At 39.5% G+C, this 12,849-nt stretch overlaps 1 protein-coding gene across 1 annotated transcript in view; it reads right to left on the bottom strand.

The window, feature by feature from the left end:
- Positions 1–5,611, bottom strand: part of IL17REL (interleukin 17 receptor E like) — a 48,984-nt gene extending 43,373 nt beyond the window's left edge. Inside the window, exon 1 of the mRNA XM_061988933.1 lies at positions 5,510–5,611. Within this exon, the coding sequence (XP_061844917.1) occupies positions 5,510–5,611 (102 nt within the window). The remainder of the gene's footprint in view (positions 1–5,509) is intronic.
- Between the last annotated feature and the right edge of the window lie 7,238 nt (positions 5,612–12,849).

Below are 12,849 nucleotides of genomic sequence, written 5' to 3'. Positions count from 1 at the left end.
AGGTAGGAGGAAACTCCTTTCTCAGGTCTAAATTACCTACCTATCTGGGAATGAGACCTAGCTTATCAATGCTGAACCAAAAAGACAGGCGAGTATCCAAACCTATCCTTAGAAAGGAGTCTTTGAAAATCTCTTTTCAGTTCTTCTAATTTTTATCATCCCTGCTGCTTCTCCCATGCACAGACATTCTGGCAAGAGAGGAGAAACAAATAGTATAAACAAACATGTCAAAGTAACAAGAACAGCATTGCCAGCTCCAGCAAATACACAGCTAATCCTAGACCTGACTGCAAAAGTTCCAGCTGGGTCACACCACAGGGTCCCATTAAAATTATTACCACTCCTAAACAATTTGTCCTGCCTTGATTTGATCAAATTACAAGTAGCTTTCCAGTTGTAGCTGGGGAAAGCACCTGTTCACAAATCTCAATATTCAATACTGAGCTTTGGGTCCAAATGGAGCTGAAGGATATCTTCTCTCCCTAAGATCAGAGCTAAGAGCTATTTGTGAGCTAAAATTCGCCACAAATAACAAAGGTCAGCTGCTCCCATCTCTGGCTGAGCTTGCTTATATATCCCACTGGGGTTTTTTATATCTATGTTCTGCTACAGGCACCGATTGCACATGCTGACGTCTGCTGGTGGTGAAGCTTCTAGCATTGCCTCATGTTTCAGTTTCAGGAAACTTTGTCCTGTTTAGTTCTAACATCCAATAATTTTGTGTCCCTGAGTTTCATGACTGTCTGTAGTGTCTCTGCTCTTGCTACTGCAGTGGTTTATCCTCTTTCCAGACCTTGTAAATATTTTCCAGAGTTCTTGAGGAAAGGAGAAGTGAGAAAGGAAAAAAAACACATTCAAACAAGCACTACCATTGCATGTTTTACAAGTTCTGAATTACAGAGCTTTCTCCATCTCCAAATCTCCTGAAATAAGTGGGTGGTAGATGCTCTAATCTAACACTGGAGATTTTTTTAAGTCCTTATTTTGACCTGTTGCTGGGTGTTATCTTCTCAGGTGGTGAGGAAATGGGATGGCACCTAACCAGTGGAATAGGACACAGCAGGAAACATGGAAGCTAAGTGTCTTGTCATTACCTAGTTATTTTTGACCCTAAGAGCAATTGTGAAGTACAGTCTAAGAGGTAAGTCAACTAAACTTGCTAAACAACAGCTCTCCTGTTTGCCAATAGTGAAGGCAAGCAGGGATATCTAAGCAAATGGGTTAATATCACTCTAATACAGTGACTCAACATGATTGAGGCCCTTAAATATGACTGCTTTGACTAATGAGGACTTAACATTTAATTATAGTATTCAAAGCACTTAATTAAGACACATAATTAAGACACATCACACAGGAAGGTCAGCACTATTTTATACTTGTGAAAGTTGGAGAAATTACTTGAATAGGGCCATACAGATGAGTCGATCACAGGCAGGAATGCAAAACCCAGGCTTTCTGTCTAAGGCATGTTCTTATGGATTGTGCTGCATGTCAGCCAATATTAGCAGAGGATATGTTTTATATTTCTCTGCATCTCTTCCATTTATCAGATATCATGGAATGGTAGGGTTGGAAGGGACCTTTAGAGATCATCTAGTCCAATTCCCCTGCAGAAGCAGCTCCACTTACATCAGGTTGCACAGGAACGTGCCCAGGCGGGTCTTGAAGACCTCCAAGGACAGAAACTCCACAACTCCTCTGGGCAGCCTGTGCCACTGCTCTGTCACCCTCACAGTGAAATAGTTTTTTCTTATATTTAAGTGGAACTTTTTGTGTCGCAGCTTCATCCCATTACCCCTTGTCCTGTTGCTAGCTACTATAGAAAAAAGGGATGTCCCAACCTCCTGATATCCACCATTTAGATACTTATAAATATTAATGAGATCCCCCATCCTCAGTCTCCTCCAGACCAAACAGTCCCAGTTCCTGCAGCCTTTCCTCGTATGAAAGATGTTCCAGTCCCCTGATCATCTTGGTGGCCCTGTGCTGGACTCTCTCCAGCACTTCCCTGTCCCTCTTGAGCTGGGGAGCCCAGAACTGGACACAGATGAGGCCTCACCAGGGCAGAGAGAGGGGGAGCAGACCTCCTTCAACCTGCTGGCCACACTCTTCTTGATGCATCCCAGAATGTCATTGGCCTTCTTGATGCCTGCATTGGTCTATATTGACGTCTGCACAGAAAAGTCAGTGGTGAACCATCTTCCCGTGCTGGGACCCCACAATGTGCATCTCTCCCTCATTTGGAGAAAGCCAGCATGTCCAAATCTAGTTTTTCAAACAGATTTTAGAGAACAATTGAATTATGTCACCTAGATTTTCATGTCTGTTTTTTTTTTAAGTTAGAATAGACTTTTAGAATACGAAAAGCTTATCTTAATAATGAACAAAGAATGTCAATTTATATCAGCTGAGTTAGTGGCCTAAGGGCTGCATTATATCACTGTTTTTGCAGCATGTAGTATTCATTAAGAATGAATTGATCCATGGCATAAATATCCAGTGAAGAAACATCACATGCTTTGACTATAAGTAGCATGAACAGGTAGCAGCTGTATCAAGAATTTGCTGCCAATAGCCTTTATAATTGCAGGGAAATCCCAGATTTAGTTGAAGATTTCTGTCCTTATCAGAGGGCTTTGGAAATGTTACTACATTTAATGTCAGACAATTCAAATACTATTTCTTAGTCTTCTGGAGAGTTTTTTAAATGCAGTTCTCTTGATATTTACAAACTGTTGAAAGAAATTTGGCATAACCCCGTTTTGTTGTGTATAGCCTGCAAACAATGCGGATTGTAAAACAAGTGAGGCAAAACTCAATTACAATTGCATGCTGGGATTCCCCTATATTTTTACAGGAAAACTTGGTTGATAACTGTGTTTGCTATTGGGTGAGGCATGGAGACCAAGTCCATTGTATTTAACTTTTGAATACCAGAATATCATGGGAGTTATAAAGCCAAGCCATTAAAATAAAGAAGGATAAATAAATAATACATAATAAAAGCTTGGTTGTTCTTTTGCCATCAGTCAACCCACAATTGTATATTTTCATGCTATTCAAATCTTCGTGTAATACTTGCATAAACTTGCAGTGTTCTTTTTTCCTGTGTTGAAGTACACTTTGTGGTTAGTAATGAGACCTGGATATTGCCTTATACAAGGCAATGCAAGTATGTCTTGCTGCATACTCATGGTAAACTAAGTTGTTCATAAAGTTGTAATAAGATCCAAAATCTAAGTGGTTCAGTGGAAAGGGATTTTAAGTCACACACCTCAACACAGTTATGTCACTATTTCCCCTCTTAAGTACAATCAACACTTTACTTAGGTAAGGAGTATCCAAGGAGGTAAAAACTTCTTAGAAGTATTCAAGGGATGTAGCCATCTTAAAATCTAGTCCGCTGGTCAAACTCAAAAGTTTCGGTTATTAAACCTGCTCAAAACCTTCTGACAATATTCCCCTATTACTTTATGAAGAACCACACAACCTTAGGGCTGACTGCAGAAAAGTGCTATACAAAGCTACAGAAACATTTCATAAAGAAAAAAAATCCATAGTACTCACTTGTAGTGAGAGCAGCTACAGAAAACTTCTGATGGTTTTAAAATTATCACGTCTCATTATCACATTAAACAAATTGCTAGAAAAAAAAAGAGCATTGATTCTCTGCTTTCTGATCTGAGGTGCTACAGCAGAAGGCAGCACACATATATTGCACATAGACAAACACAAATTGGAACCGCTCATTAGTGCCCCTATGAAGACCATTGAGTTGTAAATTATGGAACAGATAAAACTGCTACCTTTTGAAGTTACTGAGGTAGGAATGGGTTATTTCAAAAGAAAAAGAAGGAGGAGCTTTCTGACAAGCTAGTCATGAGACTCTAGAGTTCACATAGCTAAAATGCCCTGTACTAGACTGAAAATGCTATGCTGGCAGTAATTTGCCCTGTTGAGATCATTATTGTTCCCTGTGAGAAAATACATGTGTCTTAAAAAGTCATTAAGGTATTCAAGATTCTCCTGAATACAACTAGCAAAATATCACAGAGAACATTAATTGAATCCTATCTTTAACATCACAAATGATTAAGTGATTCCATTATGGTGGAAACAGCTTATTTCTCCTGCCAATTAAAATAAAATACACCTTTCTCAGTTATCCAGCCCTCATTATTGGAAAAGTTGTAGTGCCAATTCTCAAAGGCAAAGAAGGGATCTGGCCTACCAAATCTCAGGCACTTAGTGAATCACTCTTTGTAACACACATAGCTAAGAGATGATAGGGAAAGATGCCTTTTAAAGTCTCCAGAGGTAAATCCTGTCCCCTGGATGAAATCACACCGAAAATGTTGATATTGTTTTTCACATGACAAGTCTGAAAGTCATACACACTTTGAAGGGATAAATTAGCACTCTTGAACCAAGGAATATAAATTATTTAAAAATAAAATGTGTGTTTGCATCCATAAACATAAGTACATACAAATTGTTGAAAGTGCTCATGTGCATCTAGAGATTAATCTTTTATATTTTATTATACTAAAAACTATCTAAGTGGATAGAGACTACAGGATTTAAATGTGGGAACATTAAACAACTTTAAATATAGAGCGGGAGGTGTCCCTCAACCTGGTATTTTATAAGCATCTTCATTTGTAGGATGCACATATAAAACATAGAAGAAATTGCTGTAATGGGTACTACCTTAATATCTGGGTAGTACCATCACATTTAGACAGTGTTTAGTATGTCTTATTGCCTGTCCTAAACACTGACATCTTCAAGCAGAAGTGTGTATAGACAGCCAAATTTTCTCAGTCAATACCACTTCTCTGTTGCAAGTACATAGCTATCATTCTCTGCTAAAACTTAAAATCAGACTCCTATTACTTTATCCTTTTTTAATTGATCTTTCAGTGTACTGTATTCTTCCAATTTCAGTGTGCAAAGAGAAGCAGAGTATCTCCATGCTGCCCCTTTGTGGGGATGTTTGGAAGCATACAACAGTCAAAGTTCTTAAGAGATAGCATGATTCACACTCCACTGCTATGCACACACACAAGTCATTAAATTTAATACTGTAGTTATATTCATCTCACAAAATGAAAAACAGGTTTTACTCTCTCAAGCTTAATTACTCTATTCACAGGAAAGTATTCCATTTCTAATGTAATTAGCAATTTCTGAAACCTCCTGTTCCTCTCTCACTCATCTCTTTGGCATCATTGCTGTTTTAAAAACTGACTATCCAAAGTAATGTATATGGAATAATATTTTTTTTTCCCCAAATACAAAAGACAGGTTAAAAACAGCATTTGGAAATAGTGTAGGATGCGTTTTTCTTACTCCCTAACAGTCATCTTTCCCACCTTGGATAAGTGAACATTCAGGACAGTTGAAATATTTTTCCATTTTTGCTTTCTGGCTTTTCTTACAAGTATTTTGGCAGCATACAACTACTACATTAATACATATCAAATAGAAACAAGTAACAGATTACCTGAGAACACAAAAGTCCACATTCTTCAATCCTGGGAATAATCTGGCAATCAGAATTCCAAAAGAGAATTATCAGGAGAATTTGAACTTGAACACTTGTCATCCTGAAGAAAAAATATAAAAATTAAAAAAAAAAAAGAAAAAACAAAACCTCAGAGGAATCCTTCTACTCTGACAGTTCTCCCTCTCATGCCAAAACTTTAATGTGAATTTTAGTCCCTCCCACACTAGAACATGAACTCTAGAATCTCATGACTAGCTTGTCACCTTTGAGCTCCTCCTCCTAAAAGGCAGAAAATTGTTAGTTGTGGGAAATATCAAGCATGTTTGACTCATTTCTTATGTTCTGTAGTGAAAAAAGGGAAACATGGACTTTTGACAATCACAAGTAAAAGCCTTTTCCTTCTGGATTTCATCAGTTTTAGCACATTTCTTTTCTGTAAATGACATATATAACTGGGAATTTTGTTTCTAGAGTAATGTACCAGTCAGGTTTACTGGAGTCCAAATGCATTTTTACATCTACTCATTTTCCTGCTTTTCTAATGTATGGAATAAATTTTTTTAGAATAGCTTTTCTGAGGTAAGTAGCCTTGGAACACTGGCTTCTGTGTTTTCTTCAGAAGGAAAGCCAGATTCTTTTACCCTAGAAATCTGTCTTGAACTTATTTCACTTATTTAATTTTATCACAGAAGCCTGTTATGCCATAACCTACCTCCAGGTTTGGGATTTGAATACACTGGGGAAGTATGTATGCTTTGCCAAAGAAGCTGAGCACTACTCACTCTGAAAGCAGGATATGAGTGAGTCGTAACACCTCAATAGCTGTTAGCATCACAAATGCCCAGGAATGCCTTTCTGGGTGCTACTCTGTATAGTCTCACTGCCCATCATGAAGAATAAGGTTCAAAAATCAGTCTGGTTCCTACGGAGGCAACATGTGCTATGCTCATAGGGGGAATAAAGTTATTCCTGCAAAGAGAGGGCTTGCTCACAACTAAGAGATATCTTTCAGTAAGACAGTGCCAGAACCAGAGTCCTCAGTGCTCTTGAAAAATCTTTTACCTCAGTTCAAGTAGGGAACATACAATTAGCACCATCTGCTAGGACCTGGCTTTACCAATATTTTTTTGTAATAAATAGGTAGAAGACAACATCTACTCTGCCAATGCAGCTGCTACACTTGTATTTTAGATACTTTCATGTGAAACCATTTTTTTTCAATTTTCCAGTAAGATTCTATTTTTGGAAGAAAAAGAGCAATGTCAATTCACACTGCAGCCCATGGAGAGGGAAAGAGAAAAAGAGATGAACCACTGTGTACCAATCATATTCCCTGCCCCCACCATCCTCCCTGTACCACTTAGGCTTGGGTAGATGAATCAGGACTGAGCAAATGAAGTTCAGCTTGAGCCAGGAAGAGAGCCTGGGATCTGGGCAGGTGTGGTGGATAGAGAAGCCATCCTGATGCTTCAGGGATGTGTGAATGTCCATGTGAACAGAGTGAATGGTGCGTGTGTGAATGGACTAAACAGGATGAAGGGACTGGGTTGTCTGCGTTTACATGTCCTGACAGTACTATATGTGGGTGCTGTTGAAGGCAGCGCCTCCTCATGGCGGTGTCCTCTGTGTCTCTGAGATGCACACTCAGCCTTGCTGCTGGTTGAACCTGCAGACAGAAAAGCAGCAGCTGCATCCATCAGCTTCGGACAGAGACCTCCACACCTCAAGATAGCCTGGGCTCCAGCAGCCAGGCTGGAGGTACCCCCACCCCCAGAGCTGCTGGAGGGGCAACCTCTCATAACACATCTATTAATAGGCATTTAGCACCTTGAATAGTTTGAATTGATATGGATACTAAGTAAATAAATTAATGTAGAAATTTGTAAGGGATCACTAGCTGGTGTTGCTTTTTTCATGCCTGTAGAATCTCTAAACTGTTACCATTCTTTTCCATCCAGATCTGTATAGAAACAGCCTCAGGTAACAGCTTGGTAAGACATGTTGAGTAACTCTTGCAGCTGAAGGGACAGTGCTGCTCTTCACCTGCACATTCCAAGCAGCACTAATCTGACACTTCAGTAAGATAATTGAACTCTTTTAGACTACAAAAAAGCACAAGTGCCTGTATTTATATGTATTTGTATGTAACAGAAAATTGGTTACAAATTACTGACTCATAGATCTATCATTATCTGTGCCAGGCAGCAATGCTCAGATTTTGCACTATCAAGGCTGCTAAATATTTAGGAGTTTGTTTAAAATATTGCAAGTTAGTTGTTGGTGACAAATCATCTTCTTCAACATCATTATGTTCAAGGCCTGCACAGTTTCAGGGTGTTTTAGTAAAAAAATCAAAACAAAACAACCCAGAAACAAATAAACCCTGGGTTTCTGTGTTGGTTTGGGGTTTTTTTTCAAAGACTGAGTGCTCTGAATAATTTCAGATGTATGGACAGAACACAATTTACCACTTATCCCCTTGTTGTTCATCTTTTATTTCTATGTATTTGCAATATAGCTGAGCAAAATGAGCAGCAGCATTTACTTATTTTATCCTACTTGAAAATGTTTCCAGACACAGTTATTCTGCAAGAAGTCATAAAACCTCATTTCAATTGGACGCTATTTGAAATTCAGCTTGAACATACTTGTTATAGATGCACAGTATATGTAAATCATCATCATCCAAGTATAAGAGAGTGCTCTTAGACTTTCAGTGGCTGTAGCTGCTTAAGCTACAATTTAGGCACTTTTTCCTCAGAAAGGAATATAAAGTTGGATAATAGGGCTCTCTCTATAGGGCACAGAGTGTATCAAGAGGTCAAGAAAAGGGCTGAGAATTGCAAGCATCCTGAGCAGAACTGCCTAATGCTAGACTATTAGGAAATGCTAACAAGAGGCCATGCTTAAATTCTTAGCTGCCTCAAGATTTCATGACTGCAAAGATTCATCTGTGTTTACTTGGCAAATGCCACAGTTCCTCCCTGAAGAAGCAATTACATCTTCTCTTAAGGCACTTAAACACTGGAAAGAAAAATAAAGCAGAGCATTTTGCATTAATACTGCCTGGATTAAAAACAAATAATGTACAAATTATATCAAAGCAAAGACTAGATACATACACAATCCAAAATAACTCAACATCTGGTTATAATGCAAGTGTGGCAGTTACTAGCATCCATTCTTATAGTCAAGAACAAAGAGGCATCTTCATTTCTTATCATCCTAGACTCATATAGAAAAGAGAACTTGTATTATCATATAGATTTCAAGAGTGATAGAGAACTTCTGGAGAGAGTGCAGCAGAGGGCTATCAAGATGATCGGGGGATTGGAGCATCTGTCTTACGAGGAAAGGCTGCAAGACCTGGGGTTGTTCAGCCTAGAGAAGACTGAGAGGGGACCTCACCAACACTTAGAAATGCCTAAAGGGCAGGTGTTGAGAGGAAAGGGCAAGTCTTTTCTCTGTAGTGCTCAGTGACAGGACAAGGGGTAATAGGACAAGATGGAACACAGGAAGTTCCACTTGAACATGAGGAGAAATTTCTTTTCTGTGAGGGTGAGGGAGCCCCGGCACAGGCTGCCCAGGGAGGGTGTGGAGTCTCCTTCCTTGGAGGTCTTCAAAACCCACCTGGACACGTTCCTGTGGGACCTGATCTAGGTGGACCTGGTCTACCAGGGAGGCTGGACTAGATGATCTCTAAAGGTCTCTTCCAATCCCTACCATTCTATGATTCATTCTATAAGAGACTGAGTTCCTTAACTTTTCAGACTCAAGTTGGAAATTCTACTTCTAAATCAAGCTCTGAATAATATATTTTACACACACGTAGTGTCAGTTCCATGGTTTTCCCACAGAGCAGTATGCAGATTAATTTCTTTGTATGGAATAAGTAATGAAAAATCTTCTCTAAGGGAGGTAGATGTTTAAAGCAATACTCATTTATTACCACTGACCTTCCAAATAGGTCCACACACTTTTCCAAACAGGTGAAGACACATGCTGTGTCCAGCCCATCACAGTTTTGCTTCCCAGCAACTATGTAGGATTGTGATGAGGAGCTACTTCCTCTCTTCTCTGCTCCTTCTGTCACTTGTACCTTCTGTACTAAAAAAAAAGAAACAAAAAAAAGCATATTCATAATTTTTCCCACCTTTTTGTAGAAAACCTATAGTTTTAAGAACTTAAAGCTCAGAGAAACTGCAGTTATTAGCAAACAGGAGGTTTTGCAACTAAGAATAAAGCAATTACCAAACATATTTACCATAACTGCCTTTCAAGAAACCTTATCAAATTGTATTTGTCTGGTTTTGGGGTCAAAATTCTTGTACATTTCTATGGTTTAGTCCTACAGAAGAAAATTAGCAAAAGCAACAATAATCCAAGCAGTACAAATTTATACTGCTATAAACAAAAGCAGTTTTAGAAAGTTTGCTATTATTTCTGTGCTAAGGACTATATTTATGTATTTATCCAGTTTTACTACTCATATTAATAGTCATATACTGAAAGGCTTAGAGAATTGCAATTTTTCAGATTTGAAACAAAACAATTTTACTTGAACTCTGAGGCTACTGACTACTGTTATGTAGGGAGGGTGAAAAATTACTTTATCGGATTTTATTTTATTTACATTAAATTTTCTCAAAATCAAAACAAAACAAAATTTAACTTCTGAAATTCAGCCATATATATCGATTTTGACATAATCCCATATTCTCACAACTATATAATAACATTAAAAAAATCAGAATATAAACAAACACTGCAAAACTAGAACACAATGTCTTGTGTTTACTATGAGCTTACAAAAGCCAAAATTTTTCCCTAATGCAGATGAAAATCAGATGACTTGAAATGAGAAAAAGACTTAAAGGCAAGTTCTTAAGAAGCAATTTCCCTAATATGTACTGCAACGCATATAATTTATCATTTTTTTCACCAGACAACAGCTACGAGTGCAACTAAATACTTGACATATTTTATTCCTTTGATTTTAGTAATAAAAAATATTCTTTTTTCTGATTTTTTTTTTGCTAAGGCCACAATATTTTTAAATCATGACTGCTTAAAACAAGAATGATGAAGAGCAAATTCAATGCAATCACAGAGTTATCTTTACCTAAAGCATTGTATCATAGAATGGTAGGGGTTGGAAGGGACCTTGAGAGATCATGTAGTCCAGCCTCCCTACAGAAGCAGGGTCACCTAGATCAGGTCTCATAGGAACATGTACAGGCGGGTCTTGAAGACCTCCAAGGAAGGAGACTCCACAACCCCTCTGGGCAGCCTGTGCCAGGGCTCCCTCACCCTCACAGTGAAATAGGTTTTTTGTATGTTTAAGTGGAACTTTTTGTGTTCCAGCTTCATCCCATTACCCCTTGTCCTGTTGCTAGCTACTATAGAAAAAAGGGATGTCCCAACCTCCTGATACCCACCCTTCAGATATTTATAAATGTTAACAAGGTCACCCCTCAGTCTCCTCCAGACTAAACAGTCCCAGTTCCTGCAGCCTTTCCTCGTATGAAATATGTTCCAGTTCCCTGATCATGTTGGTGTCCCTGCGCTGGACTCTCTCCAGCACTTCCCTGTCCCTCTTCAGCTGAGAAGCCCAAAACTAAACACAGGACTCCACATGAGGCCTCACCAGGGCAGAGTAGAGAGGGAGAAAAACCTCCCTTGACCTGCTGGCCACACTCTTCTTGATTCATACCAGGATGCCATTGGCCTTCTTGGCCACGAGGGCACATTGCTGGCTCATGTTTAGCTTATTATCAATCAGGACTCCCAGGTCTCTCTCTGCAGAGCTGCTCTTCAACAGTTCAACCCCCAGACTGTACTGGTGCATGGGGTTGTTTCTTCCCAGATGCAGGACTCTGCACTTGTCCTTGTTGAACCTCATGAGGTTCCTCTCTGCTCAACTCAAGTCGGTCGAGATCCCGCTGAATGGCAGCACAGCCTTCTGGGGAATCAGCCAGTCCTCCCAGTTTGGTGTCATCAGCAAACCTGCTGAGGGTACACTCTGTCCCCTCATCCACGTTGTTGATGAAGATGTTGAACAAGACTGACCCCAGAACCGATCCCTGTGGAACTCCACTGGCCACAGGCCTCCAACTCGACTCCGTGCCATTGATCACCACCTGTCATTCAGCCAGCTCTCAATCCACCTCACTGTCCACTCATCCAAGCCACACTGCCTGAGCTTTCTGATGAGGATGTTATGGGAGATAGTGTCAAAAGCCTTGCTGAATTCAAGGTAGATGGTATTCGCTGCTCTCCCCCCATCTCGCCAGCCGGTTATGCACTCATAGAAGGCTGTCAGGTTGGTGAAACAGGATTTCCCCTTGGTGAAGCCATGTTGACTCTCCCTGATAACCATCTTATCCTATACGTGCTACATCTTATTGTAGCACATATAGAATTCACACCACTACAAAGAACACAGGCTGAAACTCCTTGTCCTGCTCACTTATTCTCGAGTGTGTGAAGACCCCATCTGCCAATACACCTTGGTGGCACAAGGTAAGGTTTAAATACTATGCTCTCCCCTGTGTACACAACGAACAGACCAAATTGTGTCTCTGGAGAACAATGTTATACTCATGATACTAACTGAAAATGCACTGATAAAATTTTCTTGGATTATTTAGCACAAGGTCTACTTCCTTATGATGATAATTTTTTTTAGGCATCAGTCTGTAGAGGGCTCCTTTGGATTCTCTTGTACTCCACAGCATGTCCATGAGTAAGACCATGGCTCATCTTTAAAATCCTGGTGCATCATTATTAAAGCAGATTACATTTTAGTGAGAAACACATACTCTGTGATTAGATACTAGATCCATCGCTCAGATTATCAATACAATAGGTTAACCCACATGGGATGCTGCACACAAGGACACCAGCAGTTTCTATAACAGAAAGTAACCCTTCACCATCTGGAAGGACTGAAAATGAAAACTTGAGCTGAGGTAAGCAGGGTAGGATTTCAGATTTTAGACTGTATTAACAGCAGGACCAAACAAGAAATAAAAACAAACAGTGACAGAAAGAAAGGCAGCTGCTTCTCACCATGTTCTCCTCTCTCATCAAACCTAGAAAAAGTCTTTCCTTGAAAAGCATGGACCAGCAAACGACAGTGACATAGAGAAGCCTGGAAAGATAAGCAGAGTGGTAACTACCAAAGTGATGCTATGCAGCCCTCAAAAAATGTTAAGTCCAGGATAAGGCTTGACAGTGTTTCAAGTGGCAACATTGCTGGTTTAAAATAACACCATATCTGCTGTCCTGTGCTGTGGCATCTCTATCCTTCAGTTGAACGGAGAGTTTAGAGCTAC

Source organism: Colius striatus, chromosome 1 (assembly GCF_028858725.1).
Source record: "Colius striatus isolate bColStr4 chromosome 1, bColStr4.1.hap1, whole genome shotgun sequence".
NCBI lineage: Eukaryota > Metazoa > Chordata > Aves > Coliiformes > Coliidae > Colius > Colius striatus.
The sequence above is the reverse complement of the archived record's forward strand: the minus strand, read 5'-3'. Positions and strand labels throughout refer to the sequence as shown.